The sequence below is a fragment of the Microcebus murinus genome, chromosome 20 (genome assembly GCF_040939455.1).
Source record: "Microcebus murinus isolate Inina chromosome 20, M.murinus_Inina_mat1.0, whole genome shotgun sequence".
NCBI classification, from domain to species: domain Eukaryota; kingdom Metazoa; phylum Chordata; class Mammalia; order Primates; family Cheirogaleidae; genus Microcebus; species Microcebus murinus.
In genome coordinates this window covers 36,404,640-36,422,681 of record NC_134123.1, presented here as the reverse complement: position 1 = coordinate 36,422,681, position 18,042 = coordinate 36,404,640, and the positions used below count along the sequence as shown (strand labels likewise).

General features: G+C 49.8%; 1 protein-coding gene across 1 annotated transcript in view; it reads right to left on the bottom strand.

Annotated features, from left to right (window-relative positions):
* Window positions 1-8,839: 8,839 nt before the first annotated feature.
* The window catches only part of SLC6A6 (solute carrier family 6 member 6), a 61,549-nt gene continuing 52,346 nt past the window's right edge, over window positions 8,840-18,042 (bottom strand). Inside the window, exon 14 of the mRNA XM_075995915.1 lies at window positions 8,840-13,316. Within this exon, the coding sequence (XP_075852030.1) occupies window positions 13,173-13,316 (144 nt within the window). The 3' untranslated portion in view covers window positions 8,840-13,172. The remainder of the gene's footprint in view (window positions 13,317-18,042) is intronic.

The window sequence follows — 18,042 nt, the reverse complement described above, 5'->3', positions numbered from 1 at the left end:
GGAGTCTAGCTGCAAGGGATCCTGGGAGATAGAGGAGTCTGGCTGCGAGGGATCCTGGGAGATAGAGGAGACCGGCCGCAAGGGATGCTGGGAGATGGAGGAGTCCGGCCGCAAGGGATCCTGGGAGATAGAGGAGACTGGCTGCAAGGGATCCTGGGAGATAGAGGAGTCCGGCCGCAAGGGATCCTGGGAGATAGAGGAGACTGGCTGCAAGGGATCCTGGGAGATAGAGGAGTCTAGCTGCAAGGGATCCTGGGAGATAGAGGAGTCTGGCTGCGAGGGATCCTGGGAGATAGAGGAGACCGGCCGCAAGGGATGCTGGGAGATGGAGGAGTCCGGCCGCAAGGGATCCTGGGAGATAGAGGAGTCTAGCTGCAAGGGATCCTGGGAGATAGAGGAGACCGGCCGCAAGGGAGGCTGGGAGATAGAGGAGTCTAGCCGCGAGGGATCCTGGGAGATAGAGGAGTCTGGCCGCCAGGGATCCTGGGAGGTAGACCAGCCCGGCCCCAAGGGATCCTGGGAAATAGAATAACCCAGGTGCAAAGGATCCTGGGAGATAGACCAGCCCAGCTGCAAGGGATCCTGGGAAATAGAATAACTCAGGTGCAAGGCATCCTGGGAGATAAACCAGCCTCGCTGCAAGGGATCCTGGGAGATAGAGGAGACCGGCTGCAAGGGATCCTGGGAAATAGAATAACCCAGCTGCAAGGCATCCTGGGAGATAGACCAGCCCAGCTGCAAGGGATCCTGGGAGGTAGACCAGCCCGGCCCCAAGGGATCCTGGGAAATAGAATAACCCAGGTGCAAAGGATCCTGGGAGATAGACCAGCCCAGCTGCAAGGGATCCTGGGAGATAGAGGAGTCTAGCTGCAAGGGATCCTGGGAGATAGACCAGCCCAGCTGCAAGGGATCCTGGGAGATAGACCAGCCTCGCTGCAAGGGATCCTGGGAGATAGAGGAGTCTAGCTGCAAGGGATCCTGGGAGATAGACCAGCCCAGCTGCAAGGGACCCTGGGAGATAGACCGGCCCCACATCTCGTTAGTCCGCGACCCTATTTCCCCCCGCGCCGAGCTCGGCGCCTCCTCCTCCCTGGGCCTCCCTCTGCCCCGCAGGTCGGCGGCGTCCACACCCGGGACTCCGACTGCCGTCTGGCCGCCTCGCTGCAGGAGGAGGCCGGGGAGGCCGCGGGCCTCGTCCTCAGCCGCGACCCACCGGCCCCGGGCAGCCACCCCCGCCCAGCGCCAGGCCCCGGCCGGACCCGGATGCTGTGAGGCCCGCTCCTCGGCCCGGACACCGCTGCTCAGCTGGGTCTCCGAGCTTTCCAGGAAGGAGTGAGCTCCCCATCTCCGGAGGTAACCAAGCGGATTTCCAGCACGATCTGGGGTCCGGGTGCGAGGTGGCGCCCAAAAACGGAAGTCCGGCTCTCCTGCCACCTCCATTTCCAGCTTTGGGGCTCAAACGAGCTTTCCGAGGAGGAGTGAGCTCCCCGTCGCCGGAGGTAACCAAGCTGATTCTCAACACGATCCGGGGCCTGGGTGCGAGGTGTTGCCCAAAACAGGAAGTCCCGGCTCTCCTGCTGCCTCCGTTTCCAGCCATGGGGCTCAAACGAGCTTTCCAAGGAGTGAGCTCCCCGTCGCTGGAGGTAACCAAGTGGACTCCCAACACGATCCGGGGTCCGGGTGCGAGGTGACGCCTATAAACAGAAGACCTGGCTCTCCTGCTGCCTCCATTTCCAGCTTTGGGGCTCAAACAAGCTTTCCGAAGAGGAGTGAGCTCCCCGTCGCCGGAGGTAACCAAGCGGACTCCCAGCACAATCCGGGGTCCGAGTGCGAGGTGGAGCCCAAAACAGGAAGTCCCGGCTCCCCTGCTGCCTCCATTTCCAGCTTTGGGGCTTGAACGAGCTTTCCGGGGAGGAGTGAGCTCCCCGTCGCCGGAGGTAACCATGCGGATTTCCAACACCGTCCGGGGTCCGGGTGCGAGGTGGTGCCTATAAACGGAAGTCCCGGCTCTCCTGCTGCCTCCATTTCCAGCTATGGAGCCGGAACGAGCTTTCCGGGGAGGAGTGAGCTCCCCGTCGCTGGAGGTAACCAAGCGGACTCCCAACACGATCCGGGGTCCGGGTGCGAGGTGACGCCTATAAACAGAAGACCTGGCTCTCCTGCTGCCTCCATTTCCAGCCATGGGGCTCAAACGAGCTTTCCAAGGAGAAGTGAGCTCCCCGTCGCTGGAGGTAACCAAGCGCATTTCCGGCATGATCCGGGGTCCGGGTGCGAGGTGGAGCCCAAAACGGGAAGACCCGGCTCTCCTGCCGCCTCTATTTCCAGCAATGGAGCCAGAACGAACTTTCCGAGGAGGAGTGAGCTCCCCGTCGCCGGAGGTAACTAAGCCGATTCTCAACACGATCCGGGGTCTGGGTGCGAGGTGGCTCCCAAAAACGGAAGTCCGGCTCTCCTGCCACCTCCATTTCCAGCCATGGAGCCAGAACGAACTTTCTGGGGAGGAATGAGCTCCCCGTTGCCGGAGGTAACCAAGCGGATTTCCAGCACGATCCGGGGTCCGGGTGCGAGGTGACGCCTATAAACGGAAGCCCCGGCTCCCCTGCTGCCTCCGTTTCCAGCTTTGGGGCTCGAACGAGATTTCCGAGGAGGAGTGAGCTCCCCGTCGCCGGAGGTAACCAAGCCGATTCCCAGCACGATCCGGGGTCCAGGTGCGAGGTGACGCCTATAAGCAGAAGACCCGGCTCTCCTGCTGCCTCCATTTCCAGCCATGGGGCTCAAACGAGTTTTCCAAGGAGAAGTGAGCTCCCCGTCGCCGGAGGTAACCAAGCGCATTCCCAGCACGATCCGGGGTCCGGGTGCGAGGTGTTGCCCAAAAATGGAAGACCCGGCTCTCCTGCTGCCTCCGTTTCCAGCTTTGGGGCTCGAACGAGCTTTCCGAGGAGAAGTGAGCTCCCCGTCGCCGGAGGTAACCAAGCGCATTTCCGGCATGATCCGGGGTCCGGGTGCGAGGTGGAGCCCAAAACGGGAAGACCCGGCTCTCCTGCCGCCTCTATTTCCAGCAATGGAGCCAGAACGAACTTTCCGAGGAGGAGTGAGCTCCCCGTCGCCGGAGGTAACCAAGCCGATTCTCAACACGATCCGGGGTCTGGGTGCGAGGTGGCTCCCAAAAACGGAAGTCCGGCTCTCCTGCCACCTCCATTTCCAGCCATGGAGCCAGAACGAACTTTCTGGGGAGGAGTGAGCTCCCCGTCGCCGGAGGTAACCAAGCGGATTTCCAACACCGTCCGGGGTCCGGGTGCGAGGTGGTGCCTATAAACGGAAGTCCCGGCTCTCCTGCCGCTTCCATTTCCAGCCATGGAGCTGGAACGAGCTTTCCGAGGAGGAGTGAGCTCCCCGTCGCCGGAGGTAACCAAGCGGATTTCCAACACCGTCTGGGGTCCCGGTGCGAGGTGACGCCTATAAACGGAAGCCCCGGCTCTCCTGCCGCCTCCATTTCCAGCCATGGAGCCGGAACGAGCTTTCCGGGGAGGAGTGAGCTCCCCGTCGCCGGAGGTAACCAAGCGGACTCCCAACACGATCCGGGGTCCGGGTGCGAGGTGGCACCCAAAAACGGAAGTCCGGCTCTCCTGCCACCTCCATTTCCAGCTTTGGGGCTCGAACGAGCTTTCCGGTGAGGAGTGAGTTCCCCGACGCCAGAGGTAACCAAGCGGACTCCCAACATGATCCGGGGTCCGGGTGCGAGGTGGCGCCTATAAACGGAAGACCCGGCTCTCCTGCTGCCTCCGTTTCCAGCTTTGGGGCTCGAACGAGCTTTCCGGGGAGGAGTGAGCTCCCCGTCGCCGGAGGTAACCAAGCAGATTACTGGCACGATCAGGACTCTGGGTGTGAGGTGGAGCCCAAAACAGGAAGACCCGGCTCTCCTGCTGCCTCCGTTTCCAGCTTTGGGGCTCAAACCAGCTTTTCAATGAGGAGTGAGCTCCCCGTCTCCGGAGGTAACCAAGCGGATTTCCAACACCGTCTGGGGTCCGGGTGCGAGGTGACGCCTGTAAACGGAAGACCCGGCTCTCCTGCCGCCTCCATTTCCAGCTATGGAGCCGGAACGAGCTTTCCGGGGAGGAGTGAGCTCCCCGTCGCTGGAGGTAACCAAGTGGACTCCCAACACGATCCGGGGTCTGGGTGCGAGGTGGCGCCTATAAACTGAAGACCCGGCTCTTCTGCCGCCTCCGTTTCCAGCTATGGACCCAGAATGAGCTTTCCGGGGAGGAGTGAGCTCCCCGACGCCGGAGGTAACCAAGGGGATTTCCAACACGATCCGGGGTCTGGGTGCGAGGTGGCGCCTATAAACGGAAGACCCAGCTCTCCTGCTGCCTCCGTTTCCAGCTTTGGGGCTCGAACGAGCTTTCCGGGGAGGAGTGAGCTCCCCGTCGCCGGAGGTAACCAAGCGCATTTCCAGAATGATCCGGGGTCCGGGTGCGAGGTGACGCCTATAAACAGAAGACCTGGCTCTCCTGCTGCCTCCATTTCCAGCTTTGGGGCTCAAACAAGCTTTCCGAGGAGGAGTGAGCTCCCCGTCGCCGGAGGTAACCAAGCGGATTTCTGAACACGATCCGGGGTCTGGGTGCGAGGTGGCGCCTATAAACGGAAGCCCCGGCTCTCCTGCTGCCTCCATTTCCAGCTTTAGGGCTCGAACGAGATTTCCGGGGAGGAGTGAGCTCCCCGTCGCCGGAGGTAACCAAGCGGATTTCCAACACCGTCCGGGGTCCGGGTGCGAGGTGGCGCCCAAAAAAGACACTCCCCCCGGGTGAGGACCCCAGGTTCTTCCCCTTTTTCCAGACTTTTCCGTGTCCGGCCCTCTGAGGCCCGTGTCATTCCGGGCGGCCTCCACCCAGCCTCCCCGGAGGCCGGGACTCCAAGAAGCGCCGGCTGTTTGCTTCCGAGAACCGCTGATTGATTTTTTTTTTTGTTTTATTTTTTTGGTCAGGGTCCCCGATCAATCGATCGGTCACGGGCCTCCTGGCCTCCCGGCCTCCCCTGCTGCTTTTGTGGGAGGTTCGGCCCGTTAGAGGCCGGGGAGGGAGGACAGGAGGCCTCCAAACGGAGACCGGAAAGCCCGTGGACGTGGCCCCAGACCCCGGGAAGGAAGGAAAGAGACGAACAGAGAGTTGGGGGGGGAAAGGGAGGCTGAGAGGGGAGGCTCAGCAAGAAGAGGTTCTCTCTCTCTCTCTGGGAGGAGGCCGAGGCGGGAGGCTCGCCGGAGGCCAGGAAGTCGAGGCCAGGCTGAGCAAGAGCGAGACCCCGTCTCTAACTAAAAAAAATGCAAAGAAATGAACTGGACGACTCCGCCCTCTCACCTCCCTGCGCCCCCCAAAGCCAGGAACCCTCACCGTGGAGGCCGGGGATGGAGGCCGAGGCTTGGGGATGGAGGCCGCCGCCGCCCTATTCTCCCCGGAAACCAGACACGGCCTCCAATTCCTTTTTTCCTCCTCCTCCCCCAAAACAACCAGCCAATCCTGTCTGTTGTGCCCCTCGTTCATCCGCTCTGGCCCCACCTCTCTCTGTGCCTCAGTTTACCCACATCGCACCCACCCCCGTCCCCTGCCCCAGGGCTCGTTTTTTTTTTTTTTTTTTTTTTTTTTTTTTTTTTTTAAGCCACGGCCTCCACGGAGTCCGACCGGGCGAGGCCGCCTCCTCCTGGAGCCTCCTTCCTCCTCACCCTGGGCGCCCCGGGCTGCCTCTCGTGACTCTGTTTCCCCCTCTGGAACCTTCTAGAACCGGCCCTTCGTCTGCCCCGCCCCCAGGTCGCCGTGGAGACGCAGCTCCTGTAACCATGGCGCGCGGGTTGCCGTGGAGACGCAGCTCCCGTAACCATGGCGACCGTTGCTAGGGGCGGTTTTCTTCGTGGTCGGTCGGGCTTTGACGGCGGAAATGTTCAGGACGACGCCCGGGAAGGGGCTGGCTTCATCACCGGGGAGACGCTGGAAGGGGGGACTCTTAATTTTTCGGGGAGACTCCGGGGGGCCGACAAGAAGTCTGACTCTCCCCGGTGCTGTGTGACCCCGGGCAGGCGGGCCGACCTCTCTGGGGGTCCGTAAAAAAAAATAATAAGAATGAGAATAAAATAAAAAAATAATCGCAGGGCTGGACGCCGGGGACGGGCTCCGTGGTGGAGGCTCACGCCTGTCGTCCCGGCACTCCGGGAGGAGGCCGAGGAGGGAGGATGGCTGTCGAGGTCGGGGAAAGTTCGAGGCCGGCCTGAGCAAGAGCGAGACCCCGTCTCTACTAAAAAAAAAATAGAAAGAAATTGGCTGGACGACTAAAAATATAGAGAAAAAAACGAGCCGGGCACGGAGGCGCACGCCTGTAGTCCCAGCCTCTACTCCGGAGGCCGAGGCGGGAGGACCGTGGTCGAGGCCAGGAGTTGGAGGCCAGCCTGAGCGAGAGCGAGACCCCGTCTCTACTAAAAAAAAAATAGAAAGAAATTGGCTGGACGACTAAAAAAATATAGAAAAAATAAAAAATGAGCCTGGCGTGGAGGCTCACGCCTGCCGTCCCAGCCTCTACTCGGAAGGGAGGCCGAGGCGGGAGGCTGGCTCTCGAGGTCGGGAACGTTCGGAAACCTCGCAGCGCTGGGCCTCAGGGCCTCCCCCGTCTTCCGTCCTCCGGCTGCGGCCTCCACCCCATTCCCTAGTTGGCCCCAGCTGTACGCACTCCGGCCCGGGCTGGACTTCGCGGCCTCACCCGGCCTCGCCCGGCCTCCTCGAATGCAATATTTCATTCACTCCCATGTGTTATGTGTGTGGGGTTGGGGGGCGGAGGCCGGGCCTCCCTTCCCAGCCTCCCCTGACACCGCCCCATCTCAAGCCTATGCATTTTGGGGGTTCGACCCCCCTCAACAACCTGTGTCTCCCCCCAACAAAAAAAAAAAGCAAAAAAAAAATAAATAAATAAAACAAAAGCTGTATTTTTCTCTGCCTGAGGTGACGAGGGCATTTTCCTTGTTAAAAGTTATTTTTCTACACCGGGGATTTTTGAGGCTCGCCTGCCGATTTTTGTCCCAAGACACACGGGGGTTGGGGTTCGGGCCGTGACTTGGGGGGGGTGCGATTTATTTTTAAAAAAAATAAAATTATTTAAATGCACCTACAGTGTTGTTGGTGGTTTTTTTTTTTTTTTTTTTTGGATGGGTTGTTTTTGTTTTTGTCGTTTTTTGTTTTTTTTTTTTTTTTAAATCGCCTGTATTTCGCAGCTGCTCGGGAGGGAGGCCGAGGCAGGAGGATGGGTTGAGGTCAGGAGTCTGCTGCGAGCGAGGCTGACGCGGAGGCACGGGCTCTAGCCCGGGATGCTGCCAGCACTCCGGGAGGCCGAGGAGGGAGGCTCGCTCGAGGAGGTGAGGAGGTCGAGGCAAAGCCTGAGCAAGAGCGAGACCCCGTGTCTGCTAAAAAATATAGAAAGAAATGAGCTGGACAAATAAAAATATATAGAAAAAAAAATGAGCCGGGCGTGGAGGCGCATGCCTGTAGTCCCAGCCTCTACTCGGGAGGCTGAGGCAGGAGGATCGCTTGAGGAGGTCAGGGTTTGGGGCCAGCCTGAGCAAGAGCTAGAGCCCGCCTCTACTAAAAATAAAAAGAAATTAATTGGCCAACTAATATATATAGAAAAAACGAGCCGGGCGTGGAGGCGCGTGCCTGTAGTCCCAGCTACTCGGGAGGGAGGCCGAGGCAGGAGGATCGCTGGAGGCCAGGAGTCGGAGGCTGCTGTGAGGCTGACGCCACGGCACTCACTCCAGCCCGGGCGACAGAGTGAGACTCTTGTCTCAAGACAACAAAAATTTAATAGAATACTTTAATAATGACTTAAATTTAATAATTTAAAAATGTAACAAAATACTTTAATAGTGACTTAAATTTAATGGTTTTTAAAATTTAATAGAATGCTTTAAAAATGACTTAAATTTAATAATTCAAAAATGTAATAGAATACTTTAATAGTGACTTAAATTTAATAATTCAAAAATGTAATAGAATACTTTAATGACTTCAATTTAATAATTTAAAAATGTAATAAAATACTTTAACAGCGACTTCAATTTAATAATTTAAAAATGTAATAAAATACTATAATAATAACTTAAATTTAATAATTTAAAAATTTAATAAAATACTTTAACAATGACTTAAATTTAATAATTTAAAAATTTAATACAATACTTTCATAGTGAATAAAATTTAATAATTTAAAAATGTAATAAAATACTTTAATAGTGACCTAAATTTAATAATTTAAAAATTTAATAAAATACTCTGACTTAACTTTAATAATTTAAAAATGTAATAAAATACTTTAACAGTGACTTAAATTTAATAATTTAAAAATGTAATAAAATACTTTAATAGTGACCTAAATTTAATAATCTAAAAATTTAATAAAATACTCTGACTTAAATTTAATAATTTAAAAATGTAATAAAATACTTTAACAGTGACTTAAATTTAATAATTTAAAAATGTAATAAAATACTTTAACAGTGACTTAAATTTAATATTTAAAAATGTAATACAATACTTTCATAGTGACTTAAATTTAATAATTTAAAAATGTAATAAAATACTTTAATAATGACCTAAATTTAATAATTTAAAAATGTAATAAAATACTTTCATAGTGACTTACATTTAATAATTTAAACATTTAATGAAATACTTTCCTAATGACTTACATTTAATAATTTAAACATTTAATAAAACACTTTAAAAAAAAAAGAAAGAAATTAAACAGAGAAAACCAAAAAAACCAAAGGAAAGAGCCACCGACCGAAAGAACAGAAAACCCGCCACACGAGTTGGATCTTAAAAACGAAATGTTTTTATTTCCATGGTGATTTTACAAACTCCTCTACAAAAGAAGCAAGGATGAATTTAAAATATCGATATACATATTTATTTTTTTTCTTCTTTTTATCTAAAAAGCAGAGAAGGAGGAGGAGGAGGAGGAGGAAGAAAAAAAAACAAAAACAAAAACAACATAGAAAATAAAAACCACAACAACCGCGACCGCAACCACCACCGTGCTGCGACCACAGGGATTCACATCATCCTGAGATTTACACACGAAGCCGGTGTAGACCCAGCCGGGCTCGACCCCGCCCGCCCCACCTTCCCGCCCGGATTCAACCTTCCTCTCTCCTCCTCTTCCTCCTCCTCCTCCTCCTCCAAAGGAAAGTCTCTTGTTGCTTGGAATTTTGTTGTTGTTTTTTTTTACTTTTTTCTTTTTTTCAAATTTTTTTTTTTTTTACAAAAGTTTTTTCTTTTTTTTTAAAATACCTTAAAAATATTTTGCATTTTTTGTTTAAAAAAAAAAAAAAAGAAGAAGAAGAAGAAGTCCCGATGAGCCAGACCTACGTGTTTCCACGTTTCTCGGCCTTGTTTTTTTTTTTTTTCTTGTGCTATAAAAGTAGGGAGTCGCCGTGGCTGAGTGACCCAGGCTGAGGGCGATGATGCGTTTGGGTTAAAAATAATAATATTCATCATCATGATAATGATTGGAAAAAAAAATAAAAAAGAAGAGGTCGTCTCAGGGAGGTTGTCGACAGGGAGGAGACGGGAGAGACTGGTGGCCACTTGCTCGGGGTTAAAACGGGTGTGTGTTTTGGGAGGGTTGGGCAGAGACGGAGAGAGACAGAGAGATGAGAGACGAGAGACAAGAGACAGAGACGAGAGACAAGAGACAGACGCAAAGAGACAGAGACGAGAGACAAAGATGAGAGACAGAGACAAGAGAGACAAAGAGACAGAGACAAGAGAGACAGAGATGAGAGACAAGAGAGACACAGAGACAGAGATGAGATACAAGAGACAGAGACCACAGACAAGAAACAGAGACAGAGAGACAATCACACACAGAGACACAGAGAGACACTGTCTTCTGTCTCTTGGGCTGTTCCGGCCTCTCTCCCTCCTGTGAGTTTTCCTATTATGCTTTTTTCCTTTTTTGAGACAGAGTCTCGCTCTGTCGCCCGGGCTGGAGTGAGCGCCGTGGTGTCAGCCTCGCTCACAGCAGCCTCCGACTCCTGGCCTCCACCGAGCCTCCAGCCTCAGCCTCCCTCCTGAGTAGCTGGGACGACAGGCGTGCGCCTCCACGCCCGGCTCGTTTTTTCTATATATATATTAGTTGGCCAATTAATTTCTATTATTTTTTCAGTAGAGACGGGGGGGGTCTCGCTCTTGCTCAGGCTGGTTTGGAACTCCTGACCTCGAGCGAGCCTCCCTTCTTGGCCTCCCAGAGTGCCGGGACGACAGGCGTGAGCCACCGCACCCGTCTCAGCCTTTCACTGGGCATCGGCCTCCAGCCAAAGACCGTCCTCCCGGCTGTCGCCCGGTTCCCTCACCGGGAAAAACCCACAGGGGTGACAATTCGCACACACGGCCCACGGGACGGGACAGACAGGCTCACGGGGGAGACTCGAAAAAAATGGGGAAAAGGAAAAACAACAACAATAATAATAACAATAACAACAACAGAGGAAAATCGAATCGGACACAGACAGAGGACAGAGACTGAGGACGGGCGGACAGGCAGGAGGGACGGGAAGAATCGTTGGGAGGCCGCGGGATCGGGGCCGGGTGTCGACTGGCAGTGTAGACGGAGATTGGACACCCGGGTTACGTGTACAAACCCGCGGGAGAGGGGGTTCGAGAGTGGCCTGACCCTTATTGAGTAACCCTGTGACCGTGACCCTGTGACCCTAACCCTAACTGTGACCCTGACCCTGTGACCCTAACCCTGACCCTAACCGTGACCCTGTGAACCTAACCCTGACCCTAACTGTGACCCTAACCTGATCCTAACCCTAACTGTGACCATGACCCTGTGACCCTAACCCTGACCATAACCCTAACTGTGACCATGACCCTGTGACCCTAACCCTGATCCCTAACCCTAAGAGTAACCCGACAGAGGGGAGCTGGGAGTGGCCTAACCCGGACACTGATTGATGTAACCCTAACGCTAACCGTGACCCTGACCTTGTGACCCTAACGCTGACCCAAACCCTGACCGTGACCCAAACATTGTGACCCTAACCCTAACACTGACCATAACCCTGATAGAGACCCTGTGACCGTGACCCTAACCCTAACCGTGACCCTGACCGTGTGACCCTAACACTGACCATAACCCTGATCCTAACAATAACCCTGACCGTGACCCTAACCCTGAACTTGACCCTGATCTTAACCCTAACAACTGTAACCCTGACCCTCACAACCCTGCCCCTAACTGTGACCCTGACCCTAACAACCCTAACCCTAACCTTGACCTGAACCCTGACCCCAACAACCCTAACCTTGACCCTAACCCTGACCCCAACACCCCGACCTTAATGGGGGGGGGCGGGAGAGCAGACAAACAAGCCCAGTCCCTCCCCGCCCCCCACCTCCCATGAGACAGGGGGGGTCCCCAGGACGCCGAGTGCGCCCCCCGACCCTAAACCTGACCCCCATCTCCTCCTCCACGGCCTTTCCCGCCCACCTTTGTGCGAGACCCTCTCTCTCTCTCTCTGTTTCCCGTCGTTTCCACTCTGAACTCCAAAAACGGCTCAGTGGAGGCCCACAGGGGAGGCTGGGGTGAGGATGGGGGTTGGGGTTTTAAAGGTGCGATAACCTCCTGGTTCGGGGGAGGGTCTCTGCTCCGACCGCCCCTCCCCCCCCCAGAACCCCTGGCCTTCTAGAAAATTCTTCCCTGCCTTTTCTCTCTCTCTCTCTCTCTGGCCTCCACGGCCAGCCTCAGCGGCTTCCGGACTCCGGGCTGGGGCATCATTTTGCCACGCGGAGCTCTGCGTTATTTTTTAATTTTTGAGACAAGAGTCCCGCTCTGTCGCCCTCCGCCACCGGGCTAGAGTGAGTGCCGTGGCGTCAGCCTCGCTCACGGCAGCCTCCAACTCCCGGCCTCCTGCCTCGGCCTCCCTCCCGAGTAGCTGGGACTACGGGCACGCACCTCCACCCCCGGATAATTATTTTTTTCTATATATATTTTAGTCGGCCAATTAATTTCTTGCTATTTTTTTAGTAGAGACGGGGTCTCGCTCTTGCTCTTTCTGGCCTCGAACTCCTGACCTCGAGCGATCCTCCCTCCTCGGCCTCCCAGAGTGCTGGGATGGGAACAAGTGGAATGGACGTGGGGTGTGTGTGTTACCCTCACCCCGTTTCATTACCCTCCTTTGTTCTTTTCTCTCTCTCTCTCTCTCTCTCGCTCCTTCCGAACCAGGTTTTCGAAGGTACCACACCTTTAAGACCAGGTAGGGGTGGGGAAAAACTAAAAACTAAAAACTAAAAACCTCCCGATTCTGCATTTTTCCGGGCAAGCACCGAAGAAATTGCTCAAAAAAAAAAGTTATTTTTTTTTGAGAACGTGAAAAACAGAATCTATTGCTGGCAAAGAAGACCTCAGTTGATTCAAGTGAAAAAAGTATATATGACAATCTCAAAGTGTCTCTTTCTATATATATATATATATATATATAGTCATATGTTACAAAAAAAAAAAAAACCGAAAAAGAAACAAAACAAAGAAAAAGCTTACCAAATTTCTCCCCCCTCACACACACATAAACCCCATAAAATACATCTAATAATATAATCCGGTTACGAAAAAAATCTCGTCTCTACCATCCCGGGACGTTTTTTTTTTTTCATTTTTTTTTTGTTGTTGTTGTTGTTGTTGTTTTTGTCCCTGGGTTGCTTTTGTCTGTTTTTATTTTTGTTGTTGTTATTTTTTTGTCCCTGGGTTGTTTTTGTCTGTTGTTTTTTTGTTGTTATTTTTTTGTCTCTGGGTTGTTTTTGTCTGTTGTTTTTTTTTTTTTCCTTTTGTTGTTTTTGTACTTTTGGTTTTTTTTTTTTCTTTTTTGTACAAAATATCCACCCTCCCTCGGGGATCCAAAAAACACAAAACACGCACACGCATATGCACACGCATATGCACACGCACACGAGGACAGATTTTTTTTTTTTTCTGTCTCTCTCTCTCTCTTTTTTGTGACAATTATTTTCTTCCCCCCCTCCCCTAAAAATAATAATAATTCTAGTGCAATTATTATAAAGCTCTGTAAACCTGGTCCTACGAGAATCTATCGGTGAGCGGCCGGCGGTCTCCCACGGCGACCAGGGGAGAGTGACAGCTCACATCATGGTCTCCACGAGGATGTGTGTGGGCTTCATGAGGGTCCCGTTCATGGCCAGGGGCCCCGAGCTGAAGGGCAAGGCCCCCTCGCGCTGCACCGCCCAACGGTTGGGCTCCCGGGGGGTCACCAGGTACCTGACTCTCTGCGGGAGACAAAAAGAACAAGAAAAAGGAGTTTGGGGTGGGAAGGCGGAGCCAGGCGGGCTTGGTTGCCTCCCGGGACGGACAGCTCACTCCCCGGCCGCGGGCGGATGGTGGGCTGGTGGGGACGGTATACAAGGAGGGGAACGGTGGAAATGATTTGATATATGGGAAATTGTAAAAATGATATATATGGGGAAATGGAAATGATATATACGGGAAAATAATAAAATTGATATATATGGGAAGATGGAAATGATATATATGGGAAATTGTAAAAATGATTGATATATGGGAAAATAAAAATGATATATATGGGAAATTGTAAAAATGATTGATATATGGGAAAATAAAAATGATATATATGGGAAATTGTAAAAATGATTGATATATGGGAAAATAAAAATGATATATGTGGGAAGATGGAAATGATATATATGGGAAAATAATAAAAATATATATGGGAAAACAATAAAAATGATACGTATGGGAAAATGGAAATGATATATATGGGGAATTGTAAAAATGATTGATATATGGAAAAATAATAAAATGATATATGTGGGAAGATGGAAATGATATATATGGGAAATTGTAAAAGTGATTGATATATGGAAAAATAATAAAATGATATATGTGGGAAGATGGAAATGATATATATGGGAAAATAATAAAAATATATATGAGAAAACAATAAAAATGATACATATGGGAAAATGGAAATGATATATATGGGGAATTGTAAAAATGATTGATATATGGGAAAATAAAAATGATATATGTGGGAAGATGGAAATGATATATATAGGAAAATGGAAATTATATGGGGAAATAATAAAATTATATATATGGGAAAACAATAAAATTGATATATAGGAAGATGGAAATGATATATATGGGAAATTGTAAAAATGATTGATATGTGGGAAAATAAAAATGATATATGTGGGAAGATGGAAATGATATATATAGGAAAATGGAAATTATATGGGGAAATAATAAAATTATATATATGGGAAAACAATAAAATTGATATATGGGAAGATGGAAATGATATATATGGGAAATTGTAAAAATGATCGATATGTGGGAAAATAAAAATGATATATGTGGGAAAATGGAAATGATATATATGGGAAAATAATAAAAATGATATATATGGGAAAATAGTAAAAAATGATATATGGGAAGACAGAAATGATATATATGGGGGAATAGTGGAAATGACATATATGGGAAATTATAAAAATGATATATATGGGAAAATGGAAATGATTTCTATGGGGAAATGAAAGTTATATATGTGGGAAAATAATAAAAATGATATACATGGGAAAATGATACAAATCATATATATGGGAAAATAATAAAAATCATATATATGGGGAAATAATAAAAATGATATATGGGAAAATAATAAAAATGATATATATCGGAAAATAAAAATGATTGATATATGGGAAAATGAAAATGATATATATGGGAAATGGAAATGATATATTGGGGAAATAGTGAAAATGATATATATGAGAAATTATAAAATTGATTGGTATATGGAAAAATAAAAATGATATATATGGGGAAATGGAAATGATATATATGGGGAAATAATAAAAATGATATATATGGGAAGATGGAAATGATAAATATGGGGAAATAGAAATGAAACATACAGGAAAATGGAAATAATATATATTAGAAAATGAAAATGATATATATGGGAAGATGGAAATGATATTTATGGGAAAATGAAAATGATATATGGGAAAAATTAGCCGGGCGTGGTGGCGCATGCCTGTAGTCCCAGCTACTCGGGAGGGAGGCTGAGGCAGGAGGATCGCTGGAGGCCAGGAGTCGGAGGCTGCTGTGAGCGAGGCTGAGGCCACGGCGCTCACTCCGGCCCGGGCGACAGAGCCAGACTCTCTCAAAAAAACCCAAAAAAACCCCAACTCATACAACCGTTCCTCCTTCTGCCTGAAAATCAGTGGAGGTCCGGCCTTTTGGCCTCTAAAAAAATAATAATAATAACCTTGAGTCATGTAGGTTAAAGAAAAAAAATAAAATAGAAGAATAAATTATAAAAGGAAAAAAAAGAAAATTAATATTAAAAAAAAAATAATAAAAAGACTAATAAGGGGTCCAAGGTTCCAAGAAGACCCCACCTGCCTCCTGGCCTCCTCCCTGCCGGCCTCCACCAACAGCCTCCCTCTTACCCAGGAAGAAGCAGGACCCAGCCCACGACTTTGGGGACCGGGACATCCTGGCTCCACATTTTTTTTTTCTTTTTTAAAAAAAGAAAATAATTAAAAAAAATAAATTAAAAAAACAAAACAAAAAAAACCACCCGCCCAGAACAAAACAGCCTCCACTTGGAGGCCGGCCCAAAGCCCAAGAAAGGTTAAAAAGGGAGATTCTTCCTCAGAAAAGGATTTCTTGGAAAGAGCCCGGCGGGGCCGGGGGGGGGGGGATTTGGCTGGAATTTCGGGGAAGGTCACGGAGAACGGGACATGAAGGGGAGGCAGGGAGGAGGCCAGGAAGGGAGGCCGAGGAGAAAAGACATTGGAGGAGCAGAGAGAGGAGGGAAAAAAAGCCTAAGGGACCAGAGAGGGCGAGCGAGTTCTCTGAGGTCACACAGCGCAGCCGGGAGAACCGGGAACGAAAAAAAAAAAAAAAAATCTAAGGGATCAGAGAGGGCGAGCGATTTATCTGAGGTCACACAGCACAAGGGAGAACCGGGAACGAAAAAAAAAAGAAAAATCTAAGGGACCAGAGAGGTTGAGCGAGTTCCCTGAGGTCACACAGCGCAGCCGGGAGAACTGGGAACGGAAAAACAACAACAAAAAAAACCTTAAGAGACCAGAGAGGGCGAGCGATTTCTCTGAGGTCACACAGCACAGCCCGGAGAACCGAGAACGGAAAAAAAAAAAAAAAATCTAAGGGACTAGAGAGGGCGAGCGAGTTCCCTGAGGTCACACAGCACAAGGGAGAACTGGGAACGAAAAAAAAAATCTAAGGGACCAGAGAGGTTGTGCGACTTCTCTAAGGTCACACAGCACAGCCGGGAGAACCGGGAATGGAAAAACCAAAAAAAACCAAAACCCTAAAGGACCAGAGAGGTTGAGCGAGTTCTCTGAAGTCACACAGCACAAAGGAGAACCAAGAACGGAAAAAAGAAAAAAAAAAAAATCTAAGGGACTAGAGAGGGCGAGCGAGTTCCTTGAGGTCACACAGCACAAGGGAGAACCAGGAATGAAAAAAAAGAAAAATCTAAGGGACCAGAGAGGTTGAGCGACTTCCCTAAGGTCACACAGCGCAGCCGGGAGAACCGGGAACAGAAAAAAAAAAAAAAAAAAAACCTAAGGGACCAGAGAAGCTGAGCGAGTTCCCTGAGGCCACACAGCACAGCCGGGAGAACCAGGAACGGAAAAAAAACAACAAAATCTAAGAGACCAGAGAGGTTGAGCGACTTCTCTGAAGTCACACAGCACAAAGGAGAACCAAGAACGGAAAAAAGAAAAAGAAAAAAACCCCTAAGGGACCAGAGAGGTTGAGCGACTTCCCTAAGGTCACACAGCACAGCCGGGAGAACCAGGAACGGAAAAAAACATAAAAAACCTAAGGGGCCAGAGAGGGCGAGCAACTTCCCTGAGGTCACACAGCACAAGGGAGAACTGGGAACGGGGGAAAAAAAAATAAACCTAAGGGATCAGAGAGGTTGAGCGATTTCTCTAAGGTCACACAGCGCAGCCAGGAGAACCGGGAATGGAAATGACAACAACAACAAAAAAAACAACCCTGAGGGACCAGAGAGGGCCAGCGACTTCCCTAAGGCCACACAGCACAGCCGGGAGAACCGGGAACCAAAAAAAAAAAAAAAAAAAATCTAAGGGACCAGAGAGGGTGAGCGAGTTCCCTGAGGTCACACAGCACGAGGGAGAACCGGGAACAGAAAAAAAAAGAAAAACCTCAGGGATCAGAGAGGTTGAGCGATTTCCCTGAGGTCACACAGCGCAGCCAGGAGAACTAGGAACGGGGGAAAAAAAAAAAATCTAAGGGACCAGAGAGGTTAAGCGATTTTTCTAAGGTCACACAGCGCAGCCGGGGAGAACCAGGAAAGGAGAAAAAAAAACACAACAAAATCTAAGGGACCAGAGAGGTTGAGCGACTTCTCTAAGGTCACACAGCGCAGCCGGGGAGAACCAGGAAAGGAGAAAAAAAAAAAACAACAAAATCTAAGGGACCAGAGAGGTTGAGCGACTTCTCTAAGGTCACACAGCGCAGCCGGGGAGAACCAGGAAAGGAGAAAAAAAAAAAAACAACAAAATCTAAGGGATCAGAGAGGTTGAGCGATTTCCCTGAGGTCACACAGCACAGCCAGGAGAACTAGGAACGGGGGAAAAAAAAAAAATCTAAGGGACCAGAGAGGTTGAGCGACTTCTCTAAGGTCACACAGCGCAGCCGGGAGAACCGGGAACAGAAAAAACAAAAAAAACCTAAGGGACCAGAGAGGGCGAGCAACTTCCCTAAGGTCACACAGCACAAGGGAGAACTGGGAACGGGAAAAAAAAAATAAACCTAAGGGATCAGAGAGGTTGAGCGACTTCTCTAAGGTCACACAGCGCAACTGGGACAACCGGGAACGGGGGGAAAAAAAAAATCTAGCAGATCAGAGAGGGTGAGCGAGTTCCCTGAGGTCACACAGCGCAGCCGGGAGAATCGGGAACGGAA